The following is a 23,785-nucleotide window of genomic DNA, read 5'->3' on the forward strand; positions in this document are numbered from 1 at the left end:
TCAGATGGATAGATGGCAAAAATTTTCTCCCATTCTGTAGGTTGAATCATGGCCAGACTTTCTTGGACTATGTTCCCACATACTCCATGCCCTGCTCTGGGATTATTCTGAAGCAAATCCTGAAATAATTATTTCCCCTATAAATATTTCATACTGTATCTCTAAAAAATAAAACTCATCCAAAAAAGAACTACAATGCTTCTGTCGCACTCAAAAACTTTACAATAAATCCTTAATATCATCAAAGGTCTAGACAATGTTTAAATTTCCCCAATTGCCTCATTTTTTAGGTTTGTTCAAATCAAATCTAAATGAGGTTCACACACTAGAACTGATTAATGTGTCTCATAAGACTTAAAACCCATATGCTCTTCCTCCATTTCTGGCTTTTCTCCCCTTGTAGTTATTTGTTGAAGACAGCAGGGGTTTTGCCTTACAGAGCTGTCAGCAATCTAAGTTTCGCTGATTGTATCACCATGGAATTGACCAATGTTCCTCCATCCATGGTGTCTTCTGTAAACTGGTCATTGGATATAAATACAAATATTTAAGTAGATTCAGGTTCCCTTTTTGTCAAGAATGCTGCATGGGTGATATTGGGCAGTTCTTTCAGGAGACATGCTTTGGATGGTGGTCTCTTTTATGTAAGGTCAGCAGTAACTGATGATCATTGTTAAACCCATGACACCACTAGAAGGCTGCAACATGGTAATATTCTTATTTTTCATGGGTTAGTTGAAATATTTCAAAAGAAAAAACTTCCCCTCATCAAATGTTTGGTTATGTTTACACAGGGTTTTGTTTTGTTCTGTTTTGTTTTGTTTTTAAAGGTAGAATAGGGCTGGGTATGGTCGCTCATGCTTGTGATTCCCAGCATTTTGGGAAGTCAGGGTGGGAAGATCACTTGAGGCCAGGAGTTTGAGACCAGCCTAGGCAACAAAGAGAAATCCTGTCCCTATTTAAAACTTTTTTCAAAAAATTAGCCAGGCATAGTGGTGCTTGCCTATAGTCCTATCTACTTGGAAGATAGTAGAAAGGACTATCTACTGTCTCCTGAGGTAAGAAAATTGCTTGAGCCCAGGAGTTCGAGGTTGCAGTGAGCTATGAAGGGAGGCTCCAAGGCATGCCAACCTGGGTAGCTAGACCCTATCTCTCAAAAAAATTAAAAAATAAAGATAGAACAATTACTTGATTCTTGGTCTTAATTTACCGATTTTCAAAAATAAAGAGTTGATTCTCTAACATTCTACAAAAATGACTAAGTTGTTTTTTCCAAATATCACTATAAACTTACAGAATTAAACATATTTTATGTGTTTCACTGTCATTATTAAACACTAGTAACAGCCTCAGAATCACAAGATCATCCCTACTACCAACAACAGAATACTTGAAAAGTGCAGTTTGTGCAGTCTGTTTTGCCCTTAGGTTACATCCCCATCGAACAACTGTTTTGAAATCTCTTGAAACTGTTCCTCTCCATGTAGTTAGGTCACCAATTTGATATACAGTTAGAATCATTTATTTCATTTTACTCACAATGTTTAAGACTTGCTTTTTAAGTTAAATTTTGTTTTTATTATTATATAAAATACTTTTACAATATTTTATATAATCAGAGTCAAAGCTACACAGCAGGGTATTTTGAGAAATTTAGCTTCTCCCCGTCCCTTCCATCTTGCTCTCTGCCTCCTTTCCCTACATATAATGACCCCATTTCTTATTTTTTGTAACTACTTTACTTTGAAATAATTTTAGACTTACACAAGAGTTCCAAAGATGTAAAGAGCTGCAACAAAGTTCCTGGAGACCCTTTACCCAGCCTCCCCTAAGCTTGACATCTTTCGTAATCATGGCGCAATGATCAAAACAAGAAATTAACATTGGGACACTATTACTAATTAAACAACAGGCTTTCTCCAGATTCCTCTGGTTTTCTCATTAATGTCCTTTCTCTGTTCCAGGATCTAATCGTGCATCCCACAGCACATTTAGCCATCATGCTTCCATTGTCTCCTCCTGGCTGTGAAAATTCTCACTTTCCTTATCTTTCATGACCCTGACACTTCTGAGGAGTACAGATGAGGAATTTGACCACGCATATCATTTGGATTTGTCCGATGGTTTCTGATAATTAGACTGAGGTCGAAGATTTTAGTTAAGAATACCATGAGATGAAGTGTCTTCTCATCTGATCACATAACAGCATGCTTCATTACTGATGTCAGCGTGCCTCACTACTGATGACGCCAACCTCTATTGCTTGTGAAGGTGGTGCCTCCACTGTAAAGCTTCTATTTTTGCCTTTTGTAATTAATAAATATTTTGAAGGAGATATCCAGAGTTTATGTGAGTATCTCATTTCTCCTTAAACTTTTGCCTACTAACCTAGCACTCATTAATGGATCTCACCTGCTAAGATTGTTACTGCAGTATTCTAATAGTAATTTTCTATTTCCCTCATTCCTTCTACATTTATTAATCATTATTTTTGGGGGGAAATACATAGTTCCTTCTCCCACATTTACTTATTCAATCATTTATTTATGTCAGTATGGACACATAGTGTCCCAGTGAAACTATGGGATGGTTTCCAAACAGTGGGATTATTGAGTTAATGGATAAATAAATGCATATGTAATTTTGTTACGTATTGCTATTCCCTTCATCGGGTTGGGCCATTTTACATTCCCACCAGCAACGTAGGAGAGCAGATTTCTCCACAGCCTTTCCAGCAGAGATAATGTCAAACTTTTGGATCTCTGTCAAGCTAGTAGGTGAGAAATTCCATCTCGGGCTAATTTTAATGAAAATTTATTTCCTTACATGTGAGGCTGATCATGTTCTCAGTTATTCAAGGTTATTTACATTTCCTTTTCCCTGAACCTTTCTTATCTCTTGTCCATTTTTCTAATGGGTTGATCTTTCTCATCACTATTTTTTATAGGCCTTTGATAAAGATATTAATTTTTTCTATGTGACAAAAAATATTTTTATCATTTATCTTTTTACTTATGAGCTCTTTTCTATAAGACTTTTAAAGTTTTTCTATGCAGTCAATTTTTTTAAAGTATTTTTCCTTATTGAGTCTGGATTTTGAATTATAGTTACAAAAGGTCTCCACACTCTCAGTTTATAGATGAATTCACTTATGTTTTCTTCTAGTATTTGTAAAATATTATTGTTTCTACATTTAAATATCTGATCCTTTTGAAATTTGTCTCATATAACTTTATATGTTATAATAAACAGATTCAATTTTATCTTTTTTCAGCTAGCTATTTAGTTATCCTATGTCACTTATCAAAAAGCCCACCTTTCTCTTACCAACTTGAGACACCATCTTTATCATATACTAAATTTCCATGTCATTGAGTCTATTCTAAATTTTCTGTTCTATTCCATTAGACCATCTATTCATGCACACTGTCTTATTTAGAGAGATTTCATAATATGTTTTAATATTTGGTAGGATTCTCCTCTTATGGTTGTTATTCCCAAGGGTTTCCCTAGCTAATTCTACTTATTCTTCCAAATGAACTTTAGAAATCAACTTGATTAGCTCCAGAAAAAAATCTAATGGTATTTAGATTACATGTAATATGTAATAGATCATATCACATTGATAAATTATTGTATAAATTACCTTCAGGGGAATTAACATCTTTATGATATTGAGTATTCCCATAAATTTGCTCAACTCTAGGTTTATGTCTCTTTCAAGAGTGTTTTATAGTTTCCCATATTTACACTTTGGGCATTTTTATAAGGTTTATGCCTAGATTTATCTTGGTTTTGTTTCCTGTATCAAATGGGGGTTTTATTTCCATTGTAACTGATTTTATGTATGTATGTATGTGTGCATATATTGGCATATACATATTCTTATATTTACACATATGGGTATACACATTCATATGTGCAGGTGTACATGTATCTACAACTAACTGTTGTATGTTGACTTTTAATCTCCTTTTTGTTTGTATTAGCTTTTCATTCATTCTTTTGGATTTTCTGAAAATATCATCATCTTATATGCATAGAGAGATACTTTTACTTCTTTCCTTCCAGTTCTAGGTCTCCATATGCTTTGCCTGGTCTAGCCACACTGACTGATGCCTCCACATGCTGTTAAAGAACAGCAGAGCCACTGGGCACTCTTGTCTGCTTCTGACTTCAGTGCAAACACTCTAGTGTTTCCCAACGAAGTAAGACAAACACTCTAGTGTTTCCCAACGAAGTAAGACAAACACTCTAGTGTTTCCCAACGAAGTAAGACAAACACTCTAGTGTTTCCCAACGAAGTAAGATGCTGGTGTTTGGGTGACACACATTTTTTTTTTCAACTTAAGGATGTATCCATCAAATTTTATTTACTCTTTTTCATCAGTGAACACTGAATTTTGTCAAATGCCTTTTCTGCATCTATGAAGGTGACTGTTTCATATTATAATGGATGTTAACATGTTACCTTTCCATGAGACCACTTGTCCCTTGCATTCCAGAATAATCCCCACAATATCATGATGTATTATTTTTTTCATATGTTGTGGATTCTGTTTAAAAAACCTTCTCCTAACCATTGGATGCTCTGTAAAGTCCTTAGATAAAGTGAGGGTGATTTTTACCCCCAGGAAATGCTGAGCATTGGCAATGTCTGGAGACATTTTTCAGTATCTCAACAGGGGATGGGGTTGGGGGGATGATGCTACTATTAACTAGTGGGAAGAGACCAGAAATGCAGCTAAACAGGCTGCAGGGCACAGGACAGCCTTCCACAACAAAGGATTGTCCAGATCAAAATGTCGACAGCACGCTGAGTCTGAGAAACCCTGCCTTAGGTATCTGCAATTAGTCCGTGGTGGTGATACCTAGTATCTGAAAAGAGAGATGGTTATTGGCTCTTATAATGAAGGTGTGTTTTCAGCAGATGAATGGTTCCAACGCCTAAGGAAAAAAAAAACAAAACAAAACCAAAAAAGCAGCTGGGAGCATGAGATCTCCACAGAAGGAGAGCAGCGCCTAGAATCCGGAAATGGAGCCTTGTCCAATTCTCTCAATAAGGATGGCAATACAATAGAATCCTTGCCTTCCACTCTTTCAGATGCAACATCTGAAACTCTGGATTTGTGAATAACATAAGTAAAAGTGTCAAGGTTAATACAAACTTTCACAAAAGAGTTTAAATTCAACCCAGAACAAGAATTCATAGGCTTGGCCCAGATCTTACCCAGTTATACCCCTCAGACACGAGACATAATTTGAAAACATTTCAGAAGTTTCCCAACCAGAAAATCTAATGTTCTGAGGAATGACTGTCTGTGCCCAGTATTTGGGCTGGCCTAGCTTGTCATTTGTGTTTAGAAATGTCAAGATTAATACCACACTTAAAAAAATTACCTCCCACTTGGGGTCTCCATCAATTTCCACCACCTTCAAGCCATGTTTGTTCTTCAAGTGCCTATTGAACTCCCATTTGGTGCCATACACAAAGCTGCAAACGGGACACTTCAAACCACCTGAAAGCACAGACAGACGTTAAAAAAAAATGTGTTCGTAATACATAAAAATGCAACAGTTCCTCCTTCTATTCAAATGCCTCAAATCTAGTAAGTATTATTTTGTCTCCAGCACTTATATTCAATTCAAGCTTACCGTAGTATTGAACACAATAGCAACAGTGTATGTTTTTCAAGGCAGAGATTTTAAAACTTAACGTACTTTTTTTATTTGTTGAATAAGCTTTTGCAGAAAGCCCAATATGTGCCCAACAGTTTAAATGCCAGAGAGAACTAAGATAACTAACATAATTCCCTTGGCCAGTGAGTAAGTGGCTTAAATCATTCTTTCATTTTTTTTTTTCACTTGTAAATAACAAATAATTTAGAAAACAAGAACAACGGAAAGGGAGTGTCTGCTTTTCTTAATCTCTTTTGTCCCAAAACACTAAGACCAGGAGCCAGATTCTCAGTCTCCTTCACGTCAGAAGCTAAGTCACTGGCATCAATTCCCATGCGAATTTCCCAGTAAAGAACAAATTTAAAAGCTGGTCACATCCTGAAATGTCATTATTTATTGAACTGATTAAATTTTACACATGGTCCAGGAAGTGTTTAGATGCTTTAATTAAGAGAATGTACAACTCTAGGTTTTAAAAAAACCCCCAAAACTGGAGAGTCACACAAAAGAGTATCTTTCTACAATTATATTAGAAGCAGCAACTAAATTGCAGCCTAGACAAAAGTCTCTTTGAACAGGTTGTGCCTTCAGAAGCAAATTCCAGCCTCGGGAGACTAAGGGTAGTGCTGATGCCAGGCCTCTAGTCTACTGGCCTGAGCTAGGCTGACTGCTGGCACCACCGGGCCACCACCCTGAGCTGGGCCAGGGGAATGAGCCCTCTCACCAACATCCCCAACACCACAGCTGCCTGGAACTGTGGGCTACCCGATTCCAGCAGTCATTCCCTAGTCGCAAACTCTGGCCTCCTGTCCTTCTCTGCCATGTCTTCTCTATGGTCCGCATGGTCTCTCCTCTATGCCAGTGCTTCTGCAGCATCCCGGAATCTCAGACCTCCTGGCCAACAAAATCCCCAACATGCACCTTGTCAGACAGTGCGCTGCTTCCCTCTCTTTCTTTGACCACACTCTCCTCTAAGGCCTCTCAGGTGGAGGCTGCTTATGCTCTTGAGCCCCAGGTAAGGAGGATGCCAAGCCCGGGCAGGGCAGCAACGCCACCTCCATGGTAGAACAGGGGCATTTCCCCATCCTGTCCCTGCTACCCACAGTGCCAGACCCATCAGACAATTTGGCACCTGGCCCTCTCCACTTAGATACTGCAATATCCATTCACTTCAAGGCCAAGAACCTTCCCTACCATTTCACAATCTGTGGAGTTTCATTCAGTCATGCATATGATTATTCAGCACCACCCACGGGGCTAAATCCAAGCATCCCACTCTGACGACTATCGGCCCTCTGGCCCTCTCTTACTTTCACTATCATTATTCTTCGATTTTGGGAGGAGCTTCAGTTTGGATCCCCTCCCATTTTCTCTCAACCTACCCCTAACTCTGCTCCCCTCTCCAGAGCACACTCCGGAGCCCAAAACTTACAACTTTTATTGGCAAAGCCCTCCACATCCTCAGCCACTTCTCTTTCTCTCAAACCTGCCTGGCAAATCCACAGTCCGGCATTGATCCAAGCCCCAGCCCTCCCTGCTCTGATCCTGGGATGCTGAGGCAAATCACAAAGCCATATGTATTCTCATGGCCACACTTCCAACCTCAAGTATTTCCCTAGTCAACTCTGTTCAGTTATCCAGAAGAAGAACTGCAATTCTCCATCCATCACATTAAGTCCCCTACATTATTGTTGACTTCCTCTTTCAATCTCATCCTCAGTTCTGGTTTCCTGCTTCATAATGAGAATATCAGGTAAGAACTTTCCAGACCTTCTTGTACTATACATTTCTGTCCCTCTGCACCTGCCTATGCCTGGCCTGATGCCAGTTGTGGGTGAGAGTTCCCCTCTGCCTTCCAAGACCCCTTTCTCCTCCTTCTAGAGCACTGATCCTCAGCCCTGTTAGACTCAATGCCCCTTTCTACAACAAGCAGTTTAAGATTCCTCCATCATCCTGAAGTTTTTTCAAAGCCCCTCAAGTTTTGAAATCCTGCATGGGTGCAAGTACCACTCCACTGAACACTCTGTTCCTCCAGCCTCCACACCTTTCTGCTTTCCCTGTCCCATGGCTGGGTGGCTGCACCCTCCTACTCTGTCCCATGTCCCCTAGGCTGGGTATTCAGACATCCTTCAGGCTCTTCCTCCTGCCCAGGGCATATATTATCCACAAACTAATGACTTTCCTATTTGTAGCTCCAGCCCAGACTCCTGTCCCAAACTCCAGCCTGGGATGCCTCCCCACAGGTAGAGAGGACTGTGCATCCCAGTGCCTCCCACACCTCCTGGCCTGGCCACTGCAGGCTTCTGCACAGATAGGAGCAACCATCTCCTAAGTGCTCTCTCAGCAGCTATTGTCTGTCCTCCACTGCTGGTCCACTTCCCACCCAGCACACAACATGGTCTTTTGAAAACACAGACTAGATCACAGCCTTAGAGGTACAAACCCTTCCAATGGTCTTCTGTCTCACCTACAATAAAATCCTGACTCCTCCCTGTGGCCTGCGAGTCCCACCTCCCTCCCTCTCTTCCTCATTCTCTCCCTTCTCTGTCTTTTGCACTGACCAAGTTCATTCCCTTCCTGGGACACCTGCTGTGCCTCCTGGTTCACAAACTCTTCCCCAAGATCTCCATTTGACCTTCTCCTCCTCTTTAAGCACCACCTCTTCAGAAAGGCCCTCCTGGGACTCCTAGCGAAAGCAGCCCCACCAAACACACAGAGCCATCAGTAGGATTTCCCTACTGCCATCAAATTGTCAGTCTGACATTGTATTATTATCTTTCCTACACGTCTTCATTGTCCTTCCTCCCTTCTAAAGTGGCACCTTCCTAGAGTGGGAACTTTAGGGGCATCATCCACTTATTCGCTGTTCAAGCCGTAGCACCCGGCATCTAGCTTCTCCTCAATCACTCTGTCTTGCATCACTGACTCTGGGTCTTGGCAAATCCTCTTCTTTCTTTAGCTCCATCTACAACCATCCCCCTGCTCTCCTTGGACTTCTGCACCTCCCCTCTGTACGCATCTGTCCCCTCACCAAGTAAGTGTGTTTGGTGTTATCCAGGGGCCTGCCTCGGTGCTATCGTATCTTCCCCTTTCCTTCACAGCCACGATTCTGTGGAGTCTCCACTTCCAAGAACTCACCAGAAAGAGGTGCCGTTAGTGATGCCTGGGGTAGACAACAGGCTGGGATGCAAGTGGTGGAGGACAGCATTCACGTCTCCTCCATCTTTCAAATTTTATTCCATGGGAGAGTAACTGCCCTATTCAAAATAATTACTGAAATTAAGATTATAAATCTAAACTAGAAAAATAATATGAAGTAATTGCTTCCCTGTCTCTCTTCATTACTTAGTCCAGTGGTTCTAAACTATGGGCAATCTTCCTCCCAGACAGGCAATGTATGGAGGAACTTTTGGTTGTCACAACTGGGGGGTGCCTAAGGCATCCAGTGGGTAGAGGCCAGGGATGCTGCTAAATACCCTACAACACACAGCACAGCCCCCAAAACAAACACTGGCCTGGCCCCAGTTGTGAGCAGTACTGACGTTGAGAAGCCCTGCCTCACACCATAGCATGCTGCTTCCTGCACTCAGTTCTCTCCTGGCATTGCACATGTCAAGATCAGTTAACGTCCTCATTGGTTAATCCAATGAATACTCTTCACTCTTTATCTTACCACTAGTACCATCACCAATACTACTAATAACAATAACAACAAACGTCTTCCACTAACTGGGCAGTTACCACACATCAGGCACCTCATAAATCAAGTCATGGTTTCTTCCCAATAGCCCAATGACACAGGCATGCTTAGCTTGATTTATACAGAGGCTTGGGATGGTAAAGTAAACCTTCTGAGGTCACACTGCAAAGCTAAGAACTGAATCTAAGTCCAACACACATCCTTAACCCCAGGCTTTGCTACTGTCCAGTGTGACTTCTGTGCATTATATGGCGATGCTGATCACATTCTCCAGTCAAGATCTAGTCTTCTGGGGTTTCTATGACACCACTCACTCCTGGTTCTTCTACTAAGCACCTCTCCAACTCAAATCCCTGTACAGCCTCCTCATCCTCTGTGTGGAGTCCTAAAGCCTCACAAACAGTCCCCTCTATATGTCTGATATGCAGGTCCCGTGATGTCCCAAAGTATCCCACCTCCCCAATATACATGTGAACTGAACAAACCACTAAGATGCTCTTACTTAGGCAACAAAAGAGCTGAGCTGACCACTGAGTGTATCTCCGGCTACCATGTTTATGTATTGCTCATTAGGGTACTCGGGAAGAAATGGAGGAATTCTGTCCTGATATCAAGGTTGTGTGGACAAATTATACCAGATAAACCTCACAGGAATGTGGTCCACATTTAATCATCTCCCAGATGCAGTCTGGATGTGCTCAATCTCCAAATCAATTCCATGTCAGTGGAATCAAGAGAGAGCACTGTTCTATTATTAGGGTTTCTGTTCTACCAGCTGAGGTGGTGGGTGATTTTCCAAACAGTCACTAGTACAGAGGCCAACCTGTCAGCCACTATGCAGCCCCAGCACCTCCGCCCACTATTTCCCGACCCCAACCCTGGTAGAGGCGGAGGGCACCGAGGCAGAAGGCACCCACTGTCAGCAGAAAGACTGGCAACTAACACCAAATTCTTAAATTCTAGAACATTCTGCAGAAAAGACAGCTCAGATGGATGTTTATTTTCTGAAACTCAAACATAATGTGCTCTTTTTTCACACAAAAACAAACGAGCTTCTTTCTTGCCCAGAGGATAATTAAACTTCATTTTTAACTTCCTTGGTTATCGCTTTTTAAAATCACATAAAATCGTGTCTTTTCCTTCAATCATCTTTTAAAAACCTCTAAGGTATGAGGACCTCTACTTTTTTTTTTTTTTTTTTTTTTTGCTAAACTGATGCTGCTTCTCCTATAAAGACTTAATATGTGATGATGAACAAAGGCAAACTTTTAAAGGTTAAACTTAGGCTTTAAAATGAAATTAAAGATTCCCTCTGGGGTATTCTTTAGTGGAAACTAATTCAGAGAGGAAAACATTCTTATATTATGTTTAAATTAAACTTAATATGATAATGCCCCCACATTAATTAAAACTTCAGCCTTTGCCACAGTGACTTTAATTAAAGAACAACAAATGAAAATATGTAATCTAGACTGAATGTATAACTATGCCAGTTAATTGATATCAAAGCTGAGATAAATTAATTTCTATTTGAATTCAGTAAATTATTAGGCAATGCACAGTAAAGGTCAACGGAAGACTTGGTGAATCTACTCATGGCACTGATATTAAGTGCACACCATAAAAACCAGGAATCCTCAAATCACAGTTTCCTCACATGGACTGATTAACCAGGAAAAGTATAAAATTTCAAGAGCAATTTAAAAAAACGGATCACGGTATCCTTTGCTCTTTTTGGAATGCAATATATTCTGGAGGAGTTTCAGGCATTAAAATATCTCTGCTCCTTTGTGGTGCTTGGCGTTATTGAAAATTCAATTTCATTTTCAATAATATAACTCCCAGAATGGCATACAACACTGGGCTGGGCAGTCACAAGACCTGAATCTGGCACTTGCTCAGGTGAGCCAAAGCTTCCTGAAACTCTCGGGTCTTGGTTTTCTCTTCCAGTAAGGTGAAGATGCTAAAGTTCATATTCTTTTTTTTTTTTTTCTTTGAGAGGACCACTGCACTAAAGTTCATATTCTTAAAAAAGACACTGAGTGCAGTAGGCAGAATAATGAGCCCCTGAAGACAGCCACATCCTAATCCCCAGAACATGTGAGTATGTTACCTTACATAGCAAAAACGATGTGATTTCAGTTCAGGATCTTGAGAGGGGGAGGTCATTCTGGTTTCTCCGAGCGGGCCTAATGCTATTACAGAGGTCATCAGAAGAAGAAGGCAGGAGAGAGCACAGACATGCAGTTTGAGAGAAGCTCCACTGGCCATTTCTGGCTTTGAAGATAGAGGAGGGGGCCACAAGGCAAGGAATGTAGGTAGCCTCTAGAGGCTAGAAAAGGCCAGGAGAGGGATTCTCCCCTAGAGTCTCCAGAAGGAGTATTTGTTAGTACTTTGATGTTAACTTGGTGAGACTCATTTTGGACTTCTGACCTTCAGAACTAAGATAATAAATCTGTGGGGCCTGTTGTGGGGTCAGCGGGGCCTGTTGTGGGGTCAGGGTGGGGAGGGAGGGATAGCATTAGGAGATATACCTAATGTAAATGACGAGTTAATGGGTGCATCACACCAACACGGCACATGTATACATATGTAACAAACCTGCACTTTGTGCACATGTACCCTAGAACATAAAGCATAATAAAAAAAATAGATCTGTGTTGTTTTAATCCACCACGAAGTATGCGGTGACTTGTTACAGTAGCTACAGGCAACTAACACAGGCACTGATGGATGCGAATATGGGTAAGGACAAGGAACAAAAGCAGGTGAATTATCCGAGGAAAGTGGATATGGAATAATTGTACTACACAGATTAACAAGTGAAATATGGAATAGAACTTTGTTGACATTTCACTTCCTATTGTCTCTTAACTTAGTGTCTGTTCTAGGGCCCAGCCAGAGCCCCAGTTCAGAGCTAGGAAATGCTTAAGGGTAGAAATTAACTGGAAGTCACATGTAAGCACTGAAGAGGAGGGTTCCTGGTGACACAGCATGCAATATTAGATCCTACCTGGGACTATCTTAATCCTGTTTCAAATCCCAGCCCCTCTTCCCACAGGATCCTCAAGAAAAAGAGCAAAAGGGAAAATGCAGCGGAGGAACAAAGTACATTTTATTATTAGCCAAGCTGAGGTCCCAAACCCCACGAGAAACACTTGGTAGAGGAGCGTAAGTGAGGTCTTCCCATCTGCCCACTCCCCTCACACACGCCCCAAATTTTGGGATCTGAGACACTCTGGATAACCACAGGGAAGGGCTTGGAAAGAGACAGGTCCCAGAGTCAGTCTTCGATCAAATTAGTAACTAGCCTTGGGGATGAAGAAATAAGAGAAAATAAACAGTACCCATGTGTGTGACTTTTCCACAAACTACTATATGACCACCAGCAAATGTGGCCCAATTGCTTAAGAGATGACTACGCCTCTTCCTTCTCCTCCCCTTTCTTCTCCTCCTCTCTACCAAGTGCAAACATCTACAAACTTCAGGGGACATCAAACATGTGAGCGGCAAGGCACAGACATTGAATCAGGAGACAAGGTTTGGCTTGGCCACTTGCAGGCTTGGTGTGACCTGAGGTCAGTTATTAGCACTCCTTTCATTTCATTATTTTACAATAGGAATGATTATGCCAAGCTCACAGGGCCATTGTGAGAGATAAATTAACACGTAATATAATAATCAATAACACAGCATTATATCACATCACTAGAAGCATGTGCCAACAACTTATTGAATCCGGGCCCTAATAAAAACAATTTTAAAATTAAGATGTCTAAAAATCAAATACATCACCTGTGGGTTACCTCACAGTTTCTGGATTTCCTGCTAAGCTATTTTCCCTGAATCTGGTGTAAAAAACTCATATATGAACATACATCCAAGGTACACATGCATACATATTTACATTTTTCTAATATAGCACTTCGAAGTAACATAAAGATTTTAGCAGATGCCAAATACTAAGACTTCTCAACACTTCTCCTCTTACTGCTTTCTCTTGCTCCAGTTACCCACCCTTACACTTCAATGACTCTCTAAAACTGGGGGACACAGTACCCTGGGAGAAGCAGCTAACTCTGCTCCAGGCCACAGCTGAAGGGGATGTATTCCTTCTGCTATAATTAGAATACAGAGTTTTGGCGGGAGCTGCCTAGCCCTGGTCCCCAACCTGGGCAGGAATAACAATAATATCAACAATGACTGCCTTGTTTGACACCAAGTCCCAGTGTCTAGCATGGTGCCAGGCCCACTGTAGGCGCTTGGGAGATACATGCTCAAAGTAGAAATATGTGGATAAACGTAATAGTGGATTTGAGCCATTCATCAAGAACTTACTGTTGGCACTCTCTGGGAATCTTAGAGAATGACATCTAATCTTTGCAACTGCTATGGAGGTATATAAACCAAGATTCAGAGAGGTTAAGTACCTGGCCCAAGGTCCACAGTGATCAGAAATCCCAGCCCAGGTCCATCTGACTCCCAAGCCTGTGTTCACTCCAAGTCTCTAGAAAGACTTGAGGGACGGCTTGGAAGCCATTGGAAAGCCCGCTAAACCCCATTTTCACCCTGCTACATGCTCTAGGAGTGAGCAAAAGATTTCGTAAAGCTTAGCACCAAAGTATCTGATGTCTCTCATAGCCTGTGATTTACTGAACCAGTTCTTGAGCTAGTTTAATCAGGTGTATTTTAAGGGGAGGAAAGGGGCAGGCCCACTGAAGCAATACAAGTATTTCTACCTTAAACAGCATGAAATGTGCATTTGTGTGAGAGAATGCCTCAAATCCATATTAATGAATAAGTGATGGCTAAGAGGAATCTGTCTTCAAAGCATCAGATGCACATAAAATATAAGCCAGGAGTACAATATTTACATAGTGCTCAGTACTACCTTAATTACTACAAAGTATCCGAGTTCTGAGGGATCAGTGCATCCAGACAGGCCCTGGTGGCAGAGACCTGGCAATGTCACCCAGTGCTCTCAGGGTGAAAGGTACGTGGGAGCCAAGATACGCAAGCTCGTAAGCCAAATGTGCACACGTCCCCCAGCTCCATGTTGAGTGACATCATGTTAGCAGCTTAAACTTGGCCATGGTAGAAATATTTACACGACAGAAATTGGCAAATTCTACAAGTCAGGTTTCTCCTCCCTCCTACTTGGGAAGAGCCTATGCAGCCATCCTTCCCAGCAAGCTTTGGGAACACACAGTAAACCACCCAAACTCCATGGAGAATGCCATAGTGCCTTCCTTTAGAAACCTGCAAAGAACAGAAGTGTCTGATGTGGGAACTCTCGGCTCCTTTTAGGCCATTCTCCTGACCTCCTCTGCAGCACTGTGCACTGAACCCCTCCCTGGAATCCCGGGATCCTTGTGGCATGGCAGGCAGGAGGGTCTTTCCTAGGAATCAATAGCTGCACATATCACAGTGTCACACCGTTTAATACAGCTGATACACAAGGGATCCCTGCACGTGGTTTAAAGGAGACTGTAAAATCCTTCTGAGAAAAATACATGTTATTTGTGTTTTTTATGATGTTATTTTAAGACATCTTCCTCTATATCAAAACATGAAATCATAAAGTATAAAGATATTTTTGGGAGAGTAGAAGAGGAAAATAAAACCAAATGGGGATGGAGAGAGTTACTTGAAATTAATCAAAAGAAAATGAAAAATTGCAGTGGTTCCAAACAATTCAACATTTCCAAACAGTAATTGAATCTGGTTTCATGTTCTCCTTTCATTCTGCTCCGCTCTCCCAGACATAAAAACAACGTGAACTTTGTGCTTCTGAGATTTCTAAACTGTGTTCATACTCCACCAGCCATCTGATTTCAGAGACTGTTCTCCTGCCAGAGCACAGCGGCGCAACGTCTCTTTAAGAGTCGAGAGACACGACTTGAAGGGAATGGGGGGATAAACATATATACATACATATGCACACAAGTGTATTTGCATATGCAAATAATACATCTATATATATGCACAGATGGCCCTCCATATCCATGGGTTCAACCAACTGCAGATTGAAAATATTCAGGAAAAATAAATAAAAAATAACAATACAAAAATCAAAAATAATATAAATTAAAAACCAAACTATGATAACTACTCACATAGCATTTACATTGTATAAGTTATTATAAGTAATCTGGAGATGATTTAAAGTACATAGGAGGATGTGTGTAGGCTATATCCAAACACCATGCCATTTTATATAATGGACTTGAGCCATCTGTGGATTGTGGTATCTGCAGAGGGTCCTGGAACCAATCCCCCATGGATGCCTAGGAACAACTGTGAATATATATCTGTGTGTGTGTGCGTGTGTATGTGTATCTCTGAAAGAGGAACCAAAAGCACCCCTGCAAAGATAAAACATAAAAACCCTGCTCCTGTCAGGGAATAACGACTGATTACAGAGAGTCTTAGGAAGTTAACTGGAAACTTAGGGCATGAAACAGTTCAACCTCAGCAAATTTTTCGCAAGGCAATGATGAAAGTTTGGAAGCACAGGGCAATGATGGTATCATCACTCAGATCCTCACGCCTGTCCCAACAGCCACAGTAAACATCTATTTCCTGGCAATCCAAACCAAGAGTGTGAAGGATGTGAAAAAGAATCCCTAACCTGCAACTCCAGTTATTTACTGGGGCTGTAAGCCAATCTATTCTCCCCTCTGTAATTCCTGGACATGGGGCACTGGCATGGGTCATAAAAAATAATGTGATGGCTCCACAAGTCCTAGATATGTTCAGAAAAAAATATACAAAAGCAAGGACTGAACATGTACTGCATGCACGTGTTTTTTCATTTAATCCTCTCCACCATCGTGGAAGATGACTGCTGTGAACTCCATTCTACAGGTGAAGGGCCTGAGAGCTTGCCCAAGATGGCGCAGCTAAAAAAGAAGAATGCAGATTGGAGCCAGGGCCCTTCCCACAGCATATCCTGCTCCCCAGTTCCATAAAACTGCCATTAGGAAAACGAAGACGCAAGCTCACCATTACCCCCAGATGGATGGCTTTAAAATTATCCTGAGTCTTCTGTGCTGCTCATCTATTTCCGTGCATCAGCCCTGTCACTGAAAGTGCTGAAGGATATAGTCAATTCATTTGTTTTACATTAAGATGCATTTCATGGCTATTACGGCGAGCGGAGCTTCACGCTGAAACAAAACTCCAAGCCTCCCCAGCTGCAGCAGTCTACAATTCCACATCTCTGTTTACTGGGGGCAGATTTCTAAATCTGTCTTCAGCTTCAAATAGTCACAGGACTTAGGAAAGAGGAGCAGTAAACAGTGTGCTGCAATCAGTTTTTAGCTGAATTATTGAAGTGCAGATATAAATACAACAGAATTCTCTGTATGGTAACAACACATAAGCTAAGTCCTCTCAAGTGGGAATGTGATTATTTATTGAAATAAAACAACAAAAAACCCCACAAAGTTGTAATAATTTAAAATGAAAAGAGGCTTTCATCAATTCTCATCAGTTTAAATGTTCTAGAATGCCTTTTTTTCTTTTCAGGATGAATAAGTAACAAGCTTACTCAATAAATATTTTTAGATAATCCGAAAAAGTTCACCTATAAATATGCCTACAATAGCATTAGTTATAACTGCAAAGAAAGAAAAAATCTAAAAACCCCACAATGTTCAATAACAGAATTGTCAGTGTTTCCATTCAATATTGAATTACAAAAAGCCCTTAGAAGTCATAATTAGGAAGACAATGTACCAAAGAAAAACAAAACGTTCCTGTTAATATGAAGTAAAGAAAGACAACTGAACTTTCATCTCTGCGAACTTTATGCACCGACGAAGAATGGAAGGCAATGCTGACAAATAAGCATTGCTGAGGGTAGTAGAATCTGTGGGTGAATTTTCACTTGTCATTTTAGACTTCCACTAAGGTTGTTATAATACTAACCAGGCAGGAGGTAATGCTGACAATGATAAGGATGATGATGACAACAATGATGACAAGGAAGAACGAACATCACTGGCACATTTAGGTGTGAGAACTGAACTGCAGGATGTCAGCAGCTCTTCCCACTGGGGGACTTGGTATACAAGGAAGCAGGCAGGGCCCCAGCTTGCTGGCCCCTTGCCTACCTTGCTGGATGAGCACCTCCGCCGCCAGCTCCCCAGTGCCCACGTTGGCGTACTCCTCGTTGGGGTGCTTCCTGTTGTAGTGCCGCTTCAGAGAGCCAGATATGTTGCAGGAGTAATGGCAGTGGGCACAGCGGAAAGGCTGTGGGGACAATGAGGAGGCGTTAGAGAAGGTGGGCCCCAGATGTCTGCCTTCGCTGCTGCTCCCACCTGATGAGCATCTGACACCCAGAAGGTCTAAAATGAGCAGACCCCATCACCTGTGATATGTTCTAGGGAAAACCACTAAGGCAAGAATGCTGAGACCTGACTCTGCAGTGACCAACCAAGGGACCAGGACAAGCTGCCTCAGAGGAGGAGCTGTCTCTACTGAATGAATTTGCTTTTGTTACTTCTTTTCTGTTTTCATCCACCTCAGAATTTAGTTTTTGTTCAAGAAGAAGACCAAAAAAGCAATATAGTAATCTATCATTTTTTTAAGCGAATGACATTAAAAGTAGCTCTCATTACAGTTAGTTCCCTGATCTACAGTCAGGAGTCACATAATGACGTTTCACTCAACCTCAGACTGCATATACAACAGCGGTCACAGCAGTAGGTTCTACCATACAGCCTGCAAGCGCAGGTAGGCTATACCTTCTACATCTGTGTAAGTCCATTCTATGATGTTCTACAACTAAGAGTTTGCTTAAGGACGCATTTCTCAGAACGTATCCCTGCTATTCAGTGATGCGTCACTGTATTTGCTTCTTTAGCTAAATCAATTCCTCCGCAGTATTTGCCTGCAAGCACCGGCATACACAAGTGTCAACCATTAGAGAAGTCTAGCAGGTAAAATCTATTTCTCACGCCCACCTGGTCAAGACAAGGCACTTTTGGGATGAGGCCACGAATGAGTCATGCAGCCTTGTCTTTCCCCTGGCACAATGCCTTGGAGGCTGCATAAACAGTGAGGCTGGGGAAAGAGGCACCTGCTGGGCCCCTGGGGAAGCTCAATGAGACCTGGCCTTTGGCTGCTCAATGGAGGCGCATCTCCATCACTGTTAAATTCCATGCCACGGCCCCTGGTCAGGAGCTGCCAGCATGCCCCTGTAATCCACATGCTGTATGATTCTGACAGTGCTCCAGGGTCATTCGGGCCTGTTTGATGACCCAGCAGCCTTCTAGCCCAGGAGGAGCAGAAGAGCATGCAGCAGCCAAAATGGGAGCAGCACTCTGCCTGGTGCAGGGGACTCAGATGGAGCAAGTCCAGCCACACCTCTGGCCTTGACCAATGATAGAACCTCAGGCAAGTCGTGAAACTTCTCTTAGCATGGATCTTTACATGAGGCAAATGAGGATCATGCCCATGTCATAAGGTTGTTGTGAGAATTAAATGGTATCATATCAAGTGATACCTAAAATGCCGTGCAAAGCATTTCTTACTGATTTTATCAGCAATTCTATCACAATTCTTACCGGGCATCTGGAAGCTGATGTACCACTGCATCTATTAAGACCTCAAACAATACCTTTACTCCTTGACTGTCCAATTCATCACTTTTTTCATCACTGTTACCTATAAGAGCTAAACCAGCAACAGAAATGTCTGAATGTGAAGTACACCAACAGTAGAGAAAATGTCCTCTCATCTTTGAAGCTTAGATCAGTCCCTCTTTCAACGTTTCTTCCCTTCAAGTATAAAACTGTGATGCAGTCTTCCCATAGAGGCAGATGGGAGAGAGGGAGAAGGGGAGGAGGAGAGAGGGGGAGAGAGAGAAGGGACAGAGGGAGAGAGGGGAGAAAAGGAAAGGCAGGGGGAGAGGGAGAGAAGGGAGAGAAAGAGAGAGGGAAAGGGAGAGGGGGAGAAGGATAGAGGGAGACAGAGAAAGAGAGAGAGAGAGAGAGGGAAAGGGAGAGGGGGAGAGGGAGAGAGGGAGACAGAGAAAGAGAGAGAGAGAGGAGGGAGGAAAAGAAGAAAATGAAGAGGAAAATCTTCCACCTCACCCCCTGCTTAAGTCATACTCCTTCCTCGTAGGCCCCTTGCCCACCACCTGCTCCAAGAGCTGTTCCCCCTTCAGCCTTCATGCTGTCACCTCCCTTTCTCAGGCCTCTGCCATCTCCTAGCAAGCAACTCCTGGGGGTGCCTTCTGCTCAGACCTCATGCTCCTCCATCCCATCTCCTTAGGCTGGTTGCCCTATCCCACTGTGGCAGGTGTGACATCGTCATGCCACTGTCACCAGGTTCTGCCATGGCTCAGCTTTCTAGACTTATTTATGGGATCTGCAACACAGACTTAATGTCAAATGCTGGATCTTTCTAAGGTGCTGGCCTTGGGCTGGATTTGTTCTTCTGCTCTGATTCCAATTATCATTTTTGCATTGCTGATTGGTGGATCTATATGTTTTGTTGGGTCCTCTCTCCCGAACCATAGATGGGAATTTTCAACTGCCTTCCAGGTATCTCCGCAGGGACGTTCTATAGACCCCTTAAACTTTGGACTCGTATCTTTCTGCAAAATCAGTTAGTCATCAAAGACAGAAACCCACAGCCATCTTTTCGTTTTTCCTTCTTTCTTACTGTTCAACTGATCACGGAGTCTTGTCCAACCTTCCTGGGAAGCTTTTCCAGAGCGCCCCTGTCCTCCTCTCTCTCTCTCCAGCACAGAGAAGGAGACCCTCCCAGCCTATAAAGGGAATACTGCCATCCCCAGAAGGGCCATTCTTGGAAAGATACAGGGCAGTTAATCTGGTTGGTCAACCAGCTCTAAAACATTCCTCAGGGACTTCGCCCTACACCAAGGCTCACACTCTGGTTACCAGATGCTCTGTGCCGCACCGTACGTGCTGTGTTTCTACATTAAGTCCCTCGGGTAAAGAATCCTTGGAGTTTGGCCCAGAGCATTTACTAAACAAAAGGACCTGGAACAAAGGCAAAATTTGTCTGGCTTTCTCATCTATCTAGTGCATAGAGAACAAAAGGTCTAAAATTCTAATATATGATTACTGCAAAGCTAAAATAAAAGTTAAACCATTTTCAAGTGCTTTCATCTCTAAATAAGCAAACAGCATGCAGATATTATTTTTGGAATGTTAGCATTTACACAGAAATCAAAAAGTGAAAATGCTATATCGCCAGCATCGGGCAGTCAGTGGGCATAAAACGCAGGAAGAAAAAGGGTGATGAAAATAAGAAATGGTCCTGCAAACCTAGCTTCAGACTCGAGAGCCAATTTCACCCTTCTTGCAGCAAAGCAGATAAACAGCTTCCTGTGAGTTCAGCTCCTTTTCTTCCCCATGCCCATCCATTGGCAGAATTGCTAATGAGAAGAAAAATTGCCAGAATGTGAGCATATTGGCAAAAAATGTACGTGAGAGCCCAAATGAGGATTCAGTCTCTGAGCTAGCAATTTCTATCAAAATTTTCAATTCTGAGAGTTGAAAGAAACACTTGACTTGGAGAAATCTTCTCCCCATGGAAGCCTTCCTTCTGCAGCCTCTCCAGCAGTCTGCTGTCTACTTAGTCTCTGCTTTGATGCACGGGGTTCAAAACATGCCCCGGCAGTCTTTTCACTGCTGAACAGTGCAGGGGGAGTTAGGAAGATAAACCTCCCAGTCCCTTTCCTTCACTGGTCTTGCTTCTATCCTTCATATCCATTAGAACCTCTACATGAAGTCCATTACCACCCATTTTCTGCTGGGGATCTTCTCTCCCGAAGTGTGGGAACTGAGCCCCATCTAGGCTCTTCAAGCAAAACAAGATCTGATATGTGAGGCACTGCCACAGGCCAGCAGAGAATTCTCCTGGGGCTGACGCAGGGGAGGAGACAGGCAGAGGGAGGGAACAGCATCGGTAAGCCACTGCCAGACATAAAGCCTGCTGCCTTATCAATACTGCAAGTCTCAAGGTTTCATTTATGGAGCATATATTTACTGACCTCTGACTGTCCTCTGACCCCCAGGGATACATGGTGAATGAGGCAGATTTGTGATTCCCTAAATATATACACGTTTGGGGACTTAAATATCAACTCCAAAGATTAAACGCTATCTGGGAAAACTAAATCATAGAACTTGGTTTCTAAGTCAGAAACTCGCAAACAACAAATGACACTAGATCTCAAAAGGGAAATTATTTATTCAGAGCTTTCAGGACAGAATCCAGCCTAGAGTTGGGAGGAAGATATAAGTTGGCTCCATAGCTCATTTGGAACGCAACATCGAAGTTCTTATCGTGGTCCAAAAAGCAAGACAGGGAGCCCATCAGCATAGCTATTATTCAATGTTGCACATAAGTTCTTAACCAAAGTAATGAGATCTAACATGATAAATATTACTGATTTCTCTCATTTTCACTGATAGCTACTATATGCCAGATAGCTCTAAATGTTTTGCATGGATTAATTCCTATAAGTCTTACATCAAACTCATACGGTACGTGCAATGATTATCCTCATTTTTACAGGTAAGGAAACTGAGACACAGAATGGTTTAGAGACTTGCCAAAGTTTCACGGTCTCCTAGCCTGGCTACTTGATTTGCATCAGATATGGGGCCCCAGGCCCAGCCAACAATAAAGAGATTATCTGGTTTTCCACTAGCCATTTTTTCCCCTAGCATATATCCCCCTAAAACTCCAACTGAGAGGGGCACAGGTTGGTATTCTTGGGTCTCCTGGACATAAGGTGGCCCAGATCTAAGTATCAACCTCTAGACCAAGGAACCCCATGGTTGACCGGGAGAGATGTGGGCAGTTACTGGGCTATCACTATGAGGCAAGGACTGGGCAGAGGAGATGAAGAGGGTCAATGCCAGCCAGGTCAACACAGTGTGCTGTGTGCTGGGTCAGGAAAGTCATGTTAGGCAATGGGAGCCCCTGGGAGGTGTCAGGTGGGACAATGGCCAACTTCCCATTTTGAAATATCACTCTGGATACTTGGAAGTTAAATGGAAAATGGACCTTGAAAGGAACAAGACTGGAGGCCGGGAATCAATTATCCAGTTAACTGCAGTGGCATGGACGAGAGATACTAAAGGCCTAAAATGAGGCAGGGGAATAAAAATATGGGAAAAGAAGACAACATTTAAGAGAGATGAAGAAGGTAAAATCAGCCAGACCTCACGGCTGGGATGATGTGTGAGAGGGAAGAGATGGAGCCTCTAGGATGACTCCCAAGCTTCCAGCATGGATGGCAGAAGGCAAGGAAGGCCACCAGCAAAAAGGAAGTTATATGGATAATGGGAGGGAGAGGATGTATTCCTAGAACTCTGAACATCCCACAGGGTGGGTCTAGAACTCAGAGGACAGCTCTGGGCTGCAAACACAGATCAGAGGACAGGCAACTAGCAGAGGTCCTAAGACTGAGTGTGGCCATGGAAAGAGTATATCAAGTGAGAAGAGAAGCAGGATTGGAACAGCATCCTGGAACACAGGAGCAGGCAGGCAAAAGAAGGTGGACTTGGAAGAGGGATGACAGAGGATAGCAGGTGTGGGGATCAGGGGAGTCTGGAATCATGGGATCTGAGGAATAAGGTCCTCCAGGTAGAGGAGGATAATGGAGCTGAGTGCTCTAAGAAATCCAACAGGAAGGGGCCTCCCCTGTGTCCACTGGACCTGGCAATCAGGGGGTGGCACCGGTAACCTACCAAGAAGAGGTTCAGCAGCATGAGACAGGCAAAAGTCAGGCTTCAGCAAGTCAAGGAGAAAAGATGAGGAGCACAGGCTGGGTCATGTTCCTTTTTCCAAAAGGTGACATCAAAAAAAAATCTTTCTCAAAAGGTACATTGGGCCAGGCACAGTGACTCACGCCTGCAATCCCAGCACTTTGGGAGGCTGAGGTGGGCGGATCACTTGGGGTCAGGAGTTCAAGACTGGCCTGGGTAACATGGCGAAACCTGTTCTCTACTAAAAATACAAAAATTAGCCAGGCGTGGTGATACATGCCTGTAGTCCCAGCTATTTGTGGGGCTGAGGCACGAGAATTGCTCGAATCTGGGAGGCAGAGGTCACAGTGAGCCAAGATTGCGCCCCTGTGTTCCAGCCTGGATGACAAAATGAGACCCTGTCGCCAAAAAAAAAAAAAAAAAGAAGAAGATTAAAAAAAGGTACAGTGAAGATTTGTTAAAGCTGAAATTCTTTAAGTCCTTATTTTTATGTCAAGCAAGCAAGATGTCACCACCATAGTAAAAGTCTGGGTGATAGAGCGAGACCCTATTGCCTCTTAAAAATAAAAAGCTGGTAAAATACACATTTTCATAATTTGAGAATTTGCTGTTTTGGTTCTTTAAACAAAAAGAAAGAGAATAGAAGAGG

The 23,785-nt window shown here is 42.5% G+C and overlaps 1 protein-coding gene across 6 annotated transcripts in view; it reads right to left on the reverse strand.

Annotated features, from left to right (window-relative positions):
* The window catches only part of ZFAT (zinc finger and AT-hook domain containing), a 239,854-nt gene that overhangs the window by 41,132 nt on the left and 174,937 nt on the right, over positions 1-23,785 (reverse strand). For all 6 annotated transcript variants that reach the window (XR_012416955.1, XM_045398740.2, XM_005564124.4 and 3 more), the window contains 2 exons: positions 17,497-17,635; positions 5,401-5,519 (listed from right to left, as the gene is read on the reverse strand). Coding sequence is in view for 5 of the 6 variants with exons in the window: in XM_045398740.2 (XP_045254675.1) it covers positions 5,401-5,519; positions 17,497-17,635 (258 nt within the window). In the remaining variant the exon portion in view is untranslated. The remainder of the gene's footprint in view (positions 1-5,400; positions 5,520-17,496; positions 17,636-23,785) is intronic.

This window comes from Macaca fascicularis, chromosome 8, assembly GCF_037993035.2.
Source record: "Macaca fascicularis isolate 582-1 chromosome 8, T2T-MFA8v1.1".
Taxonomy (NCBI): Eukaryota; Metazoa; Chordata; class Mammalia; order Primates; family Cercopithecidae; genus Macaca; species Macaca fascicularis.